Below are 16,499 nucleotides of genomic sequence, written 5' to 3' on the forward strand. Positions count from 1 at the left end.
CTCCAGCACTGGGCTGAGATATTCCATTAGGGGGGCGGCAGCACACTCAGGCTAATAAGATCACACCGCCTGGAGGCAGCGGAGCTCATGTCCAAACAATGGGCATATGTGAGTGGTAAGGAGCAGGGCTTATAACCAAAACATTGCCGGGGTACTGCTGCTGTACCCTTGGGCAACTGACCTACCCCAGAATACCCTCAATAAATATCCAGCTGTGTAAATGGATAACGTAAAAATCACTGGATAAGAGTGCCTGCTAAATGACAATAATGTGATGTAATGTATTATGTAATGTAATGAAATGATGTGCATAACTCAACAAACAGGTACACAGGAGTAGCCCATTAAGGGGAGAAGAGGGGAAGGATCTGCTCAATAATTCACTGAAAAGGAAGGTATTGTTTAAACTAAATTCAGATCAGATCTGTTATATAATATTCCTTTTTGTAAACATATAGTACAATATTTGATGAGAGTAATATTTGTAAAGGTCATTGCTCCTCCTGGATATTGCACCTTAGTTTGTAGCTCATTGAGGTTACAGATTACAGAATAGCAACTCTACCTCACTGGGTTATTCACCTTTGACATGTCTTGACAGAGGTTGCCAAAAAATTCAACAGATAAGGTATCAGAAGGGAAACAGGTGATTCTTAGAGGAGCTGGTTTCCAGGGATTGCTAATGAGATTTGCCATCTCTCTGGGAACAGCAGCAGTATCTCATGGCATCGACCGTCTAAGGACACCTTCTCTTCCTGCCTTTGGCTCCTTAATGCTTCGATCAGCAGCGTGATTCTCTGAGGAGAATCATTTATCGTTCTGACTATCTCCACTAACGCAAAAACAATGTGCTGAAGGATGCGAATCTCTACTGAATAACTACAAGTGACAGGCTTCATGCTTGTCTGGGAAGTAGTGCAGCGCAGTGGTCAGAGAACTTTATGATTTTTTGGTTGGACTCCCAGGTGGAGCTCCTCTGTTTGAACTCTTCAGAGAGGTTTTTAACCTCAGGAAGAACATTTAGACCTCAGAGGGAGGCGGAGACAGCAGTCCTATTTCGAGAGCCAGGAGACAGGGACAACAAGCGGCGTTTCGTGGAATTCACCTTTCACAAAGGGGAGTGGGCTCAGGGGTGGAGAGGGTGACGGCGGGGGAAATGTCAGGCGCATTGCGGAGCCCCTGAAGTGCAGAGATCCCCGGCGGTGGTGTCGGGATCAGGAGATTTCATCCCGCTGCCCCTAGCAACCTGCCTCGTTTGTTTGTCTTAGCGTGTCTGCGCCGGACAGCCGCACAGCGGACGCGGCTTTACCTATCTCTGGTTCTCCTCCTTCTTCCTCTCTCAGGATATCACCACCGCACACTCACTTTGAGTCTTTCCTTGAAAATGAGTGCCATGTCAGTTGAGAACAGGACGCAGCTGTGTAGTGCTCTAATTGCCTGCTACTGTCAGAGTAGGCAAAGTTAGGAAGGCAACGGAGGAGCTCTTGAGGAACGTTGGTTCCCTCCCCGCCCATTTTACTGCACCCTGAAAACACACAGAGAGGTGTAGGCCCTCCAGCTCTCCCCAGCTGCTCTGGCACAGAGTGCCCCCTCTCCTCTGAAGACGAAGTGGCCAATGAAGCCTGCTGTACGCACAGCGGCTTGGCTGGGGCACTCTGTATGCACGAACGCTGCTCCAAACCGGCATGCCGCCCGCGAGGAGCAGGGACGAGCACCTGCACACATTTACCCAGCTGCCGCGCAGTGAATGGGTGAATCCGTCATCCTGCTCAGAGCAGATGACCCAGGAAACTGTGCCCAGCAGGGGCCAAGCTTGCTCAGAGGAGCTCGTTTATCCTGCAAATGCATCTGCGTCTCTCGACAGACGCCGACTGGGTTTGGCATGTGGCTGCATGGCTGAAAATGCCACCAGACAGGCAGACTGGAAAGACCTCCTTAGGTCTTTTTTCCAGATGGAGGCTTGACAGCGGCCTGCATAAAAAACTGGACACTATTTAGGCTTTCTTGTACCAGCTCTGTTTGCACTGTGGATAGGACAGTACTCCTGTGCAAAAGGTAAGGCAAGCCAAATCAGCCTGTCCAGCATTTCATTGGGATTCATTAAAACTCCTGATCATAAAGCATTATGCAATATATGCCTTGACATCTCTGAATGTTTCAATTGGACACAGTAAATGGAGTAGCTGCATATGACATGCGATTCTAAAATTCTCATCTTTGCCTGCCAGGTGTTCAGACTGAGACCGCCCTTCTCCTTTTCTAAGACAGTAGCTGTCATGTAACTAAAGCAGAACCCCTGACCGTGGGCGAATAAAGCTCAACAACAGTGACTCTTGCACCACAGTTGCTGTCCATGGTAAAGAGAGACTCCTGTCCTTGAATGTTGACCGCAGAGCTAAATGGTTGAAGTAGACAGTAAGGAGTGTCTCTACAGGTCAGACAAACCTTGCCTGCATGCTGACCTTGTGACCACTGGCCCCTGCATGCAGACCACAGCATACAGGGGGAAGAAAGAGACTGGACGGGACGAGAAGCGTGGCAGCAGTTTCCATTTTTAATTGAACTCACAGCACTTCAAAGACTCTGGACACAAAACCAGCCCCGTCGCAGAGCGGTCATTACCCACAGCGTCCTTCAATCTCTGCTCTGTGTAAAATCCACATTTAGGCCCTGATGACAGAATGTTTGTTTTTCCTTTATTCTCCTGCAAAAATAAATGATTTGGAAACTATAATTAGGATTTCAGCTGGAGCCTTACACACTCACCAATTTCCTGTATGGGATAAAAATATGGCTGGACAGGACTGGAAAGCCGCTGTACCCCTAGAATAGATCCAAATGATGAACAGTTCACTGTTAATTTTACATGCTTGCAATCTCTTGACCCCTTGTGTTTCACAGTATACTCCAGCTATGCTGACATATTTCAGGAGACCCAGAGTCTCAGTCTTTTAACCAATTAGAGTTTGGTCACACTTTGTGGACATTTACAATAACAAACATTTTTTTTCCAAGCCTCATAATTGTATCCACTTACAATTTATTGTGTTCACACATCTCATTATCTTCATATGTAAGACCACAGACGAAAGGGATATCACAGGATTAATTAAATATCCAATCTCACTGTGATTCATTTTTTTGGGTACATTCTTATTTACATTGCTATGGCTGCTGGAATGAAATAAAAAAAAAAAACAAAACATTTTTTGTCTCTCTTGCATATATATTTCCACAAGATGATCTGAAATAGTTTTTATTTCTTTTTTTTTGGCAATCCACTTTTTAGGCGGTCGTAAAAATGAAAGGATTAAAACTTTATTGGAAAAAGAATCATGAATTTTAAAGTCCGTAAAACAACTTGCAGAAGCAGAAACCCAGAGGACAGTGCTGGGCAAGTTTTTTGTGATGGAAATCATCTGATGTGCTTTTCAAAATGAAACCTCAACCTTGTGGCATGCTCCTTTATTAATTTCTCAGATGGCAGCAAACATAGTGAACACAACAGCATGACTGGGGCTTCACTCCAGTGGGAGAAAGTATGAATCTATTTTTAATCCAGTCCCACTGGTCATTCAATTTAGAGCTTCCACACCTCCCTCAGAAGAAAAACAAAAGAAATAAAAGGCTCCTAGGTCCAACTCCCACAGTATTCTCTTCAATTCACAAAGTAACACTGACAAATAGCAAAACATAAAACCCCTACGTGGGTCTCCATTTATCAAAAGAGGCCACTCACTGTTATAATCTATGCGCAGCAGTTATTGTGAATTCACCAGCAAACCACTACATTTCATGACAGGAAACTGAACTGCATCTGCTGTTGGGAGCTCTTTGGCTGATCTCTGTGATAACTGGAACCTGTATTGATGCAAAGAACAGAAGGATAACCACCAAGCTATCCAACCAAAGCTTCTACCTTTAGGCCTTGTGTGGCCGGCTGCAGAGGAGCATCAGTGCATGATGGAGGTATGGGGGATGTTAAAGGATGTAATGGATTCCAGGAGCAAAGCTGCAGGAAGAGGAAAAGTGACAGGCTGCACAGGCCCGGGTCTCAGTGGGCCAGAAAAGCGCTAGAGTGTAGCCACCAGAATGCCACCTGTTCAAATTCTTGAGGGATTCGGACTGTGAGTGAATATTCCTGAGGGGGATTTGAGACTCCAGTTGGAATTTTTTATATTTCTCTGTGTTTGGGCCTCTTAACAAGGGGGTTTCTCTACAAGGGAAATTAAAGAGTAAAGCAGCCCAATACTGTAAAGACACTGAGCGATATCCAAATGAAGGCACCTCAAGCTGCACACCACTGACCCCAAGAGAAACTATGCCAACACGCTGGAAACCATTGAACACCATCAGGGCAGGCAGAAATCCGTTGGAAAGAATTACAGCAACCAATTACACCAACGGTGGCGTGGATAGGAGAATCGGCAATGGAGCGGTATGGCTGATGGGAGATGGGAACACCGTAAATTGAACTAAACCCGAGATCTGGCTGGGATGAGCTCTGAGAGTCATTGTCCCCTGGATTCCTGGCTCTGTAATTTCAGTCCATGCAGCATATGTCAGGCCATGCTGGATTGTCAGACAAAGGGGAGTGTTTCTTCAAGGCACAGCAAGAGAGCTTCAAGGACAAGACAAACCACAATCAGTTTACATTCAGTTTGGCGAGGAGGACCCCCCCTCCTCCCCCCAAAAGACATCCTGCAGTGCTATGAAAACCAACAGACTTAATGGCAAATACATTAGCAGAGGCAAAGGAATAACACTATAGAAATGTACAAAAACTTTTACACAGCAAAGCATTGGCACCAGAGAAAGGGGGAGTGGCTTTAGGAAGGGGCCTCGGGGAGATCTCTATGCACCACAGAACTTCAAGCTTCATGTCAAGCAACAGTGGCCTTCCTTGTCTGATACAGTATCACTGCCTCATTAAAACAACATGCAGGGGGCTCAGAAACAGGCTTTGGGCTACAAATCCCATGATGCAGTGGGGTATCAGGCATTATTAATTGAATCGCAGGGTGGGAATATTGATGCCTTCTTACACCCCCAGGCTAAATTTTCTGCTCAGGTTAGTACTTTTATAGCTTACAAGCTCTTATATCTGCTGTTATTGGTGCTTCGAGATCCTCCTCAGTATCAGCCTTTTTTTTTGCTTCTACTTCCCTCTGTTAAAGGCCTTCCAACACACAGCTGATGCCAATTGTGTTGTGTTCACAAGCAGAATGGGTATTTTTCCACTGACACCACAAATCACTGGTAGTAATAGCAAACATGTTTGTAATAATAATAATAATCATAATCATAATAATAATCATAATAACAGTAAGAATAGCTGTAATGATAATAATGATCATAATAACAATGGCAATAAATGTTTTGAATAAGTAGTACAACAAAACCCCCTATAGCGGGACACTGTGTTAGCTGCTGTTCGCTTGCCTCCTCTCTTGAGTTCAGAACAGTGTTTTATACCCTCCCGTTCTGCACTGTCCTTCACCATGGCTTCCTGCGCACTGTGCCCTAAATGCCAGAGACATGGCAGAGGACAATCTCTCCCTCCAGCATCCCAGAATGCACTGGGAACCCAAAGTGCAGCAGGGTCTATGGTCAAGGGTCAGGTGACGTGGAACAGTCAAAAAAAGCCTGTGCCAGTCTCTGTAGCAAGGCAGAAACAGGAACATCTTAGACAAACAGAGACATTTCCTCCCATCTCCCCCCAGCAGCCATCACTAGCACAGGCGCACAGGCAAAGCTGTGCCAAGCTTTAGAACAGGGAAAAAGAGAGAGAGAGAAAGGCAGAAAGGAGTGAAAGAGTAGATGCCACAGCAGCTGTTTAGCTCTGTGTCTGTCAGCAGCACAGAGTGCCTAGTGGCTTTGGAAAGAGAGAGGGAGAGAGAGAGAGAGAGAGAGAGAGAGAGAAAGAAAAAGAGAGAGAGAGAGAAATGGTTATTCTCCAACATGAAGTGGCTTTGCTGCTTCATCCCAGACAGTCTTTGTGGCCAGCTGACCATTCTTCTACCCGGTCCTACAGCATCAGAAATCAGGAACAGAGACCAGGCACTGCACTCCCCTGGGGGAGAATCCCTATTGGCTGTGGCATTGGTGGGCGGAGTCAGAGGCCTGGGCTCAGAGGCTGGGCATAGGTACTCTCCATAAGCTTTTAAGTTTCAGGCTTTGAGGCAGTTGGGTTGAATGTTGAGGTTGAAGGAAAATTGCAGCATGTTGCTCATTTTTTTTCTTTCTTGGCGGTGTCACTTTTCGGAGCAGGTTGTCACTGCCCAAGGTTGCGGGGTACAGGCGGGTGGGATGGGATGTTACTGGTAGCCCTCCTGGGTGTCCATGAGCGGGCTGGAGGTGAAGGGATCCTGGGGTTCCTGGAGCTCTGTCTCGTAGGTCTGTGGCTGTGCCTCCTCCTCGGCCCCTCGCGAGGAGCCTCTCCGGGTACCCATGGTACCATAGCTGTGGTGGGCTGGAGAAGCCATGGGAGTCAGACCCAGTTCTGGCTCCTGTAGCACCGATGCCACAAACAGCTAAGGGACGAGGAAACAGAGACAGAGGCTCAGGTCCAAAGCATGGCTACATTCCCACAACAGGAAATTCATATTAAAAGTGTAACTGACGTCTCAAGAGTATAACACACTGAAATCAAAATAAACCCCGGAGCCTGGGTCAATAATTTATGTCAGACATTGTGACATTTTTTATCCTATGCATTCCCATTTGATAATTCAGAAGAGGATTAAATCGAGAAATTTGCAACATTGGCTCAGTGATGGACACAACTATGAGGAAATAATAGAGAAGATGGCAGAGTGGAGGCTTTCTAGCCTTGAAAAGCTGTGCTTTACTGGGATCAAGATGGAGGCCATTACCAGAAATGCACTAACAACAAAAGGCAAGAACTCCATGTAGCTTGGTAGCAAAAATTAAAATGCAGTGCCTTGATCAATTTTAAAATGTTGGTATTTTTCAACATTATGGGTAGATGTTTGACTTTTCAACATTATCAAAACTAAAAAATACATCTACTAATCAGCTACCAAGGCTTACAATTACTTTGAAAGGACATATTATAGAATAAAGGACATGACAATAAAGGAAATGCATGGAAAAGCACTGTTAACCAACATATGGCATTGCAGAAGAACTTTAAAAGATCTCGTGGTTCTGATTCAGTTGTTAAAGACCCCTTTTGCAAACTTAGTGATACATGCCTTGTTGGTAAGTTTCATTATACCTGCCACCTACAACACCTTGGTCTTTGTTGAAATATATCATAATTTATTCAGAAATATGTCGTTCAGGCCCCAGATATATTGTGAATACATTCAAATTATACTAATCCAAAATTTATTGCAATGTACCAAAACAGCAATAATTTACAGACAAGAGGAAAATGAGATAGGAGAGGAGAACATCACATACATTAGAGTTGGGTGTAGATGATACACTGCTTCTCTCTGCATCATTGAAGCCCCCTTCTGCAGGCTGGTCTGACATCTGAAACGCACAATACAGTAAATGCTTCAGTCCTTCACTGGCACACACATATTCACAATCACAGCTTCAGTGTCAGTGTCTTATCTATATTCCATTGCATTGTCTGAGCTGCATACAATGAGCATGACAGATCTCAATGAGCAGGATCAATTACATAAGACTGCTCATAGACAATACTATTCTTTCTGGGACCGCCAATACAGTTCCTAGAAGCGTCTCAAGGTTATGGCTGACCTGGTAGCTGGTAGGCTTGGCTGGCTGAAGTTTCCTCAGACAGAGGCCAAAGAGGGAGAAGGCAATGCAGAACAGCAGAGACACAAAAGTGAAGAGGGTGATGGGACGCATGGGGCCTGGTCAAGGGGAGAGACCACAATCATGAACAGACTCATCTCTACAGAAATCCAAGAACAGACTTATCTCCACGGAAATCCATGAACAGACTCATCTCTACAGAAATCCAAGAACAGACTTATCTCCACGGAAATCCATGAACAGACTCATCTCTACAGAAATCCAGGAACAGAATCATCTCCACAGAAATCCATGAACAGACTCATCTCCACAGATACATCATGAAAGAAAAAAAATTCTACACACAGTAACTTTAACTCAATGATTAATTAAAAACATAATGTCCAACATGCTTTGTCATGCTAAATTAAATTGCAAACAACCTGCCCTGCCCAGTAGAGAGCTTTCTATATTTCCCATTATGCAAAATCCATAACCAGTCATGACTGCTGGCTAGGATGAAACGGGGGCTGTTATCGCACACATGGAAGCAGCTGAGAACATGTGTGGGATTAGAGACGGGAAGGAGGAAGTACCTAGCCGCAGGACGGAGAAAAAGAGCAGCCAGAACATGCAGAGGATGGGCGCCACGATGACCTGGCTGACTGCCGCCGAGTGGATGCGCTGGTTGAGTTTGGTGGGAACGTAGGCGTAGTAGATGTTGTAGCGGTCCACCAAATGCTTCAGCACCAGGTACAGCAATCCTGTTGCCACAGAGACAGGGGAGGTGATCACATCATGCAAAGCCTCCTGCATACAGTTACCACGCAAACTCTCGACTCCTGACTCCCATTTATCTAGGGCAAGCTCTGGTATGGCCTTTCTGTAAGTGGTGCTTGTGCAGTCTGCTTTAAATGTTATTTTTATAAAAAATTAAAAATATTTTTTTGCGGGGTGTGACTCGGTCTGTGTTATTAGACTAGACTACTAGACTAGTAACTCTAATATTGTGTATTCTTATCAATTAAAATGAAAGTTTTTCTCCTGTATACAGCTTACACACAGCAATCTTAAACGGAACAGGGTGCAGGGTACAGTTTTGCTAGGCTGTTGACCATTAGTGCACATTAGTCTCCCATGTACTCTGGGGATCTTATTTATGTCAAATAAGATTTATTTAAATGTCACCCACCAACACATAACCAATCATATCTTTGTGTAACTACACACAACACTTAGATAAACAGCCCAGTGCATCACTAAGATCCCCTTTGCTTTTGCTTTTGTGATTCCTATCAAATCACAGTATGTAGGTCACACAGGACTCAAATAGAGTGACTGCTATGATGAAAATGCACATGTGCCTGTGTGTGTGTGTGTGTGTGTGTGCCTGCGTGTGTGTGTGTGTGTGTGTATGTGTGTGTGTGTGAGAGAGAGAGAGAGAGAGAGAGAGAGAAATACTGTGGAACACATACCTGTGTATAGATTAACAAAAGCTGAGTGTATTGTGTTAAATGATCACGTTTGTAACGTTACGCACACTTGCACCTGGGTCAAGGTACAAATGTAGTGCTGAAAAATTCATCCAGACAGTGAGATTTACTTTGATCACAGGGAAAGTCAGTTAAACCCTTCACTACAATTTTCCATCCTCATTGAAACACAGCAACAGATGCATCTAAAAACATGGAGATACTTCTGATATAGACATGGGCGTAAATTACAAGGGGGATGGTGGGGTTGTAACCCCCCCAGTAATCAAAATCCGGCCAATACAACCCCCCCAAATAATCATATTCATGGAGACCTCAACGCCCCCAATGTTCAACCCACAGTTACGCCCTTGGATAGACCCTCAGTGTAACAAAATGTAAGATAAGATAAGTTTTTTATGGGTTACTAACATAGTTCATTTTGCTCTGCTGCACATAGCACTAGTAATCTCTCTGGCCACCAGTACTGCACTCCTGAAAAACTTATACCTTACCTTACAGGTATTTTCAGATAGACTTTCAGAATGTTGAATAATCAGATAAAACAACAAACCAATGGCACATACTTACAACTAACAGATATTTGAAAGAAATTTTTACAAGTCTGCCTCTTTTTCACACTCTATGATGACTGGACCTGCAGACACCTTTTCCAATTTTACAAGCAGCTGCAGATTGTACAATGTTTTCTGGTATTTCTGGCCAATACTAACAATTTTTACATCCTCTTACATTTAGTCATTATCAAGGAATTGGGTACCTTCCAACTGCCAAATAGATTGATTCATTTATACTTTGATTGTCTGACATCCTTGATTCCACCTGACCTTGCCGTCAGCAGTCTCACAAAAAGCTGTTTTGTGACTTGGCTTAGCATAGTGCTGATGACAGCAATACAGTACAATGTTTACTGCTACTTTTTCTGGCACTTTCTTTATGCACTTTTTTCTTCTACCACTTAGATAATAAAAAAACAACTTGATACTGTCTTTGGTTTTATATTAATCTAACATGCTTTCCTGGAGCAAGGCAGGGTGCTAAACTATGCTGTTTAGCTGTGATAGCACATAATCAAATTAGGTAACGCCAGACACCGGGTGTGGGCAAATTGTCATGGTGCGGGCTTAAAACCCAAGGCTCAAAATTTGTGGGTATCTGTGCCTGACTCTGAGTGTCGTGAAGTCTCCCTGACCCAATGCTCCCTGGGTGGTGGCAGGAGGCGGGCTGTGTAGTAAATAGAGGGCCAGGACAGGAGTGGTGTGGGCGTCTGGCTCGCGGCGCGTCTGGGTCTGCAGCAGCAGATTCACACAATCTGCGCCATTTTGCACCGCGCCGCTAAGGGCTGCCGGCCCGTTCGGGGAGAGCGGGGGCGTCGGGAGAGCTGCTTGAGCTCCAGCACTGAGGAGGCAACAGAGCAGCACTTCCACTTCATCTGACACACAGGCATGCATACACACACACACACACACGTGCACACACACACATGGGCACGCATGCATACAGACACACAGGACACACGCACACACACATATGTGCACACACACACACATACATAGACACACACACACATGCACACACTCACATGGACACACGCGCACTCACACACAGACACATACACATGCACACAGACACACACACACAAATGAACACGCACACACACACACACACACACACAAATCCACACACAGACACACACACACATGAATGCACACACAGACACACATGCAGACACACACAGACACACACGGACACAGACACCCATGCACACACAGACATACTGTCAGTGCTCCGCCCCCTTAGCTGTGGTGCTTTTGTTTTTCCTGCCCATGTGCTTTTGTTTTCCTTGTGTTCTAGCCCTGCCCCGCTCCCCACTCAATCTCCCACCACCTGATTGCCAGCACACCTGCTTCCCGTTCCCTCGTTAGCCCTGCTCTATATCTTCCCCGTGTGTCCCTGTCCTGTTGCTAGTTCGTAGCAGCGTGTATTTCACCTGTTTTGTCCCCGCTGTGTTTTCGTCTGTGTGCCTTTATCGTTTTTTGACCCGCTTGTTATTGACCTGATTCCTGCCTGCCACTCTGCCCCGATTGCCCGATTGTTCTGCTTGCCCGGTGTTCGACCCTGCCTGCTCCTGTTTCCCTGAACCTGGATTGCCCTCGGACTGCCTCTCTGGTTTTGACCCTGCTTGCTTCTCGATTACGATTCTGCCTGTGATTTCAATAAAACCACCTGGAATTCGACGCTCCTGTGGTCTGTGATTGAATCTTTTCCAGAACCGTGACACATACACTCAGACACAGGAACACACACGCACACATACGTGCAGACATACAGACACAGAAACAGAAACACGGACACACTGATACACACGCGGACACACAAGCACACACACAAGCACACACACACACACACACACATTCTCCCTGAGTCACATATATCTTCCCCCACCTGACGCATACACATGCACACACATACATACACACACATACTCCTCCCCCACAGACACACACTTTTAGCTCCTATGGCCCTGGCTGACCAGGTCCACCAGAGACACAGGGGCATGCTACTGAGAGGCCCAACCACCTGCTACACTAGGTGTTTATCAGTTACTCCTTGGAGGCCATTTCTAGGCCTTGCAGGCTGGAGCCATCACACTCTGCAGCTGTTTTTGCTGCCTATGACTGCTACCAAAGGTTACTGTGTTACTGCAAACTTGCTGAGGTGGCTGCAGTCAGGAAGACCTGGTGAAGATTTGGAAGCACCAGGTTGCCAGATGAAATTATACCAGTTTCACCCTGTTCCTTGTGAGTTCTGTCTCCTTTCTCTCTGCACATTGAATACATTTGCCTAAAATAATGAAAATGTGTGGTCTCAGCCTGAAAATAGTTTACTGAATTCATTATTAAAAAATGAAACAATGACCCTCCTCAATAATATGCTTAACCATCAGACAGATTCCATTTTCTAATCCCATTCACATGTGTTGACCACCAGTCAGACCTCTATGGACCCGGTCATCAAATGGTCAGGACCGTGAAGAGCACAGCCCTACCACTGTACAGGGGTCAGAAACACAGACCGTTAACCTGGAAGCAGAGTGAAAAGGTCAGAGAACGTGCTCAGTGTCGGGGGGGCGGCTGACCGAAGGGCACGATGATGGGGCAGGTGATGCTGTAGGTCATGCTGACGGCGAAGATGCACATGGTCCAGGCGTACTCCAGGCCGAACTGGAACTCATAGGCCTGGCTCTGGGGGGAATGGGAAGGGGGAATTAGGGACAGAGCTCCAGAGAAATTTTCCTGTCCAAATCCAATTCCAGTCCATAATAATTCAGTGCTAATTAGTGGCTGAGCACAAACGCCACTTCCATTTTAAATCTGCCCATGATTTAAAGGCACAAGCAGTCTCCAATCATGTATGTCTAATATATAACATATATGGTGTATAAAGTAGCAGAGTGCATTTTTTCTGCTCAGTCCTCATTTGTACCCTGCAGTTATCCTTCATCAGCTTGATTATATTTTCTTTAAGTCCTTGAAACTAGATAATAGTAATAACTAGATAATACCACCAATTAGATGATAGATTAATAATAATAAAAATAATAACTAATAATGTTAAAGTTTGTATTAAACTTTTGTGTAACTGTCAGCAAACTTTTCACAGCACTAATGTTGTGCTAAAAATACTGTATTAAGATTTGTAGAGTTGACTATGCTTCAGAGAATCCTACACTATAGGCAGCATATATTTGCTATAATCTCATGCAACTGAGTCCTGTAGACTACTGCCATACAGAGTGTGCAGAATTCACCTTGGATCAGTAGCTAGCTACTTAGTTCCAGTAGTAGATAGTGAGTAACAAATGTTTGTTGTATCAGGGGAACAAACAGCTAGCTACAATCATCCATCATCATACACAAAACAATATATGTAGTATGGCCAGTATGTGGTAAGGCCATCAAATGTAATTATAATAATATAGAAATGCCCCTGCTACAACTACAGCTACTGTTAAGCATTGCATTCTTTTTTATCACAGGAGCTAGCTAACATGGTCTACTACATGGTGCAAAAACAGTGCAGCAATGTCCAACACATGGTTCCGTGTTCTGACTACTACTCCACACCGTTGCCCGGTATTGTGCTGCACTTGGAGACGTTTCAGTTTCCCCCCGTGACCCATTAGTGGGTAAAATCCACACGAATTCGTCACCACTGACAGTCTTGCCAAATGGCTCCACTGAAACAGCAGTCCTAAATCTCCATGCATCCTCATTACTGGATGGAGGAGAATGTAAAGCGCGGGAGGCCATAAATCAGCTGTGGGCTGCCTGTGCTTAACCCGGCGAGGATAAAAAGCATGGGCGCGTGCGTCTGCAGTGAGCTCGTGCGGTTTGCGGCCCCACCCTCTTGACGTGGATGCGCTCCGCCTCGGACTTGGCGAGGCAGAGGCGCAGGGCGTAGACCATGAGGGCGGGGATGCGCAGCAGCTCCATGGCGGTGCCGATCAGGCTGGAGGTGATGACGTAGTTGACGAAGAAGGCACCATTGTCAGGCAGGAACACACACCTACGGCCGGCACATTCAGTTACATCACTCACTCGCTCACTCAGAAGATGCCTATGCTCAGGCAGCCTCCATGGCCTGCATATTATCCATTTATACAGATAGATATTTACTGAAGCACTTCGTGTTAGCTTATTTTCTTGAGGGTACAACTAACTGCAATATACAGGGAATTCAGCCTGCAGTCTTTGGGTAAAAGGTCAAGCTCCTACATCACTATGTCACACTGCTGCCTAATAATGGGTATATTATAGTAAATCTAGATCTTCACCACTCTCCTGACCCCATATTCCAGCCACAGAGCCAAAGAGTGTTACTGCTGAAGGCCAATGGCACTTACTGAAATTTGACATCCCTTTCATCCAGGAAGTGAATGTCAAACAGCCACCGGAAGAAAACATCCAAGCTACAAAAGAAGGGAATGAGCGGTATTACCGAGAGCTTTCACTGGAGCCCAGTGTTACCAGACCTGGTCACAAACACAGCCTGACCCATAGCACATACATGTCTACCGTGTGCTATATACCAATATTTATTCATATCACATCACATCAATCATCTAGAGTTCATCTCTGGAAAAACCCAGGGAAAGAACAAACATGTAAATTAATAATCTGCCTGAAAAAGTCAGGCACTGGATAAATATTTCTTGCAGCAGACTACAACGTTTTCCCTGGCTTTCCACTTTGAAATGTTTGTTGACTTTTTCTTCAGAACAAATTTTAGTTCCCACTTTACAATGCATTACATTAAATAGATTTTACACATCATGAAATGATTTGCGTATATAGACACCCCATATACACCCTTAGTACTCATTTTAATGGAAGGAGAAATTTCTGTAGATATAAAAAAATTGTGCGCCTGCAAATATGAATAGTATAGAAACCTCTAAAAGAGGAGGCTATTATGTACAGAACACAGAAGAGTGGGATGTATATATGCCAGCAGCAGCTGAAAACTGCTCAGACTGACAGACTGATGGATATTTACCTGGAGAGCCCCAGTGAGGGCAGGATAATCACCATGAAAACCAGGAGTAGAAAGCATTTGCGCATCGTTATCTGATTCTCACTGGATCTGAAAAACACAAGCACAATGCATGATTGCATTACCCAGCCCATGCATGAACGCCTTAATACGATTAGGCTCTGCATCTAAATCCAGCTAAATTCTATCATATCAAAACAAGACTGATGGTTTCATCGCAGTGCTAATAAGCTGTCGAGCCAACAAGGCAATTTTTCATGGTGTTATGTAAGGAGATGCTGCGCAGTGTTACAAAGTTCCGATTGAGGCTCGCCTCCATTTGCACAGAGATTCTGCTCTCCTGCGCATAGCGACTACAGTGCATTTCATTAGCCCCGCGCGGGGATCGCTATGACAACACGACTAGAGAGACAGTGCACTGCAGGAATCTGGGCCAGACTGTAGAACATCTGCCCAAGAGACAGAGAAAGAGTGAGAGAGACAGGGAGAGAACGGGGGAGAGAGAGATATGGAGAATGGCAGAAAAGAAAGTGAAAATCGCAGAGGGAGTGAAAGGGGGATACGGGAAAGTGAGAGAGAAAGAGAAAGAGAGGAAAGCATGAAGACACAGAAGGAGAGTGGTGAGAGACAGCGAAAGAGACCTCCGGGGGAGGGGGGAGGTACAGAATTTGTCTCTTCTCTGCAGGGGACAGACTGGCTCTGAGGTGAATGGTGGGGGATGGGGGAGATGGGTGACTGGCAGTACCTGGTCCAGTGAGACTCGAAGAAGGCAGAGTAGTAGACGATGAAGGGCAGCAGCACGGAGAAGGCCCAGAGGAGGAGGGTGGGGAAGAACTGGGTTATGATGGGGTTCTGGGGGGGACAGGAGAGGGAACATGAGGGCGCCAAACCCAGAAACCATCTCCATGGTTACAACACAATCTCATACTGTCAGAAATGCTTCCTGTGAAGAAAATGAACCCTGATATGTGAATAAGCCTGAGCCAATGAAATGTGCTATTGGTATTTATGTTGGCACAGAAACAGGATCAGATATAACGTTAGCATACTGTGGCTGTAATAGAGACGGAATGGTGGAGAGCAAATGAAGAAATGCAAGGGATAAGGAGAGTGGATTCTGACCCTCAGACTCTCCACGGGCCTGGTGACATTGAACTTGTCCATGGTGTTGACGATGATGGCGGGCGTGGTGAGGAAGAAGAGCAGGAGGAAGAGGAGGATGTTGAGCAAGACGCAGCGCAGCCACCAGCGGGAGCCACGCACCGACAGGTTCTCCCTAGAGAAATGAGATACCAGGCCAACCTCCTCAGGCAGACAGGACACCTAAGCGCCAGAACCACCCCCCGGCAAACACCTGACAAAGACTGCTGACACATGCATCCAGGCTCTCATTCGCCTACGAGACCATTTCACCTGGCTCACTGTATTATCCCCTGCCAACAGGGAGAACACTACTGTGAGCTGCCACATCAGATGGGCCTGCCACACCTGGGATCTCTTTTTAACAGAAACAGCCCCATTTCTGCCCCAGTGTCTGACATTCTCCCATGTGTACCCTTGCCCTATCCTCATACACTCTACAGGCAACAGGGTGTGAGGCGCATACACTGAAAGGGAAATCTCTCTCATCCCGTCACTCCATTTGGTCACATATGCTGTATGCATATGACTGTTAAAAGGGTGCCTTGGAGTGATATGCCACTCCGAGGAACCCTG

General features: G+C 45.6%; 1 protein-coding gene across 3 annotated transcripts in view; it reads right to left on the reverse strand.

Annotated features, from left to right (window-relative positions):
* Positions 1 to 5,892: 5,892 nt before the first annotated feature.
* Positions 5,893 to 16,499, reverse strand: part of tmem63c (transmembrane protein 63C) — a 54,020-nt gene continuing 43,413 nt past the window's right edge. For 2 of the 3 annotated variants that reach the window (XM_036542623.1, XM_036542624.1), the window contains 10 exons: positions 15,906 to 16,059; positions 15,529 to 15,635; positions 14,787 to 14,873; positions 14,134 to 14,199; positions 13,634 to 13,796; positions 12,367 to 12,472; positions 8,331 to 8,498; positions 7,738 to 7,853; positions 7,429 to 7,503; positions 6,318 to 6,533 (listed from right to left, as the gene is read on the reverse strand). In XM_036542623.1, the coding sequence (XP_036398516.1) occupies positions 6,318 to 6,533; positions 7,429 to 7,503; positions 7,738 to 7,853; positions 8,331 to 8,498; positions 12,367 to 12,472; positions 13,634 to 13,796; positions 14,134 to 14,199; positions 14,787 to 14,873; positions 15,529 to 15,635; positions 15,906 to 16,059 (1,258 nt within the window). Of the gene's footprint in view, positions 6,534 to 7,428; positions 7,504 to 7,737; positions 7,854 to 8,330; positions 8,499 to 12,366; positions 12,473 to 13,633; positions 13,797 to 14,133; positions 14,200 to 14,786; positions 14,874 to 15,528; positions 15,636 to 15,905; positions 16,060 to 16,499 lie in introns of all 3 variants that reach the window. The other variant, XM_036542622.1, reaches the window with a different exon arrangement.

The sequence above is a fragment of the Megalops cyprinoides genome, chromosome 12, assembly GCF_013368585.1.
Source record: "Megalops cyprinoides isolate fMegCyp1 chromosome 12, fMegCyp1.pri, whole genome shotgun sequence".
Lineage (NCBI taxonomy): Eukaryota > Metazoa > Chordata > Actinopteri > Elopiformes > Megalopidae > Megalops > Megalops cyprinoides.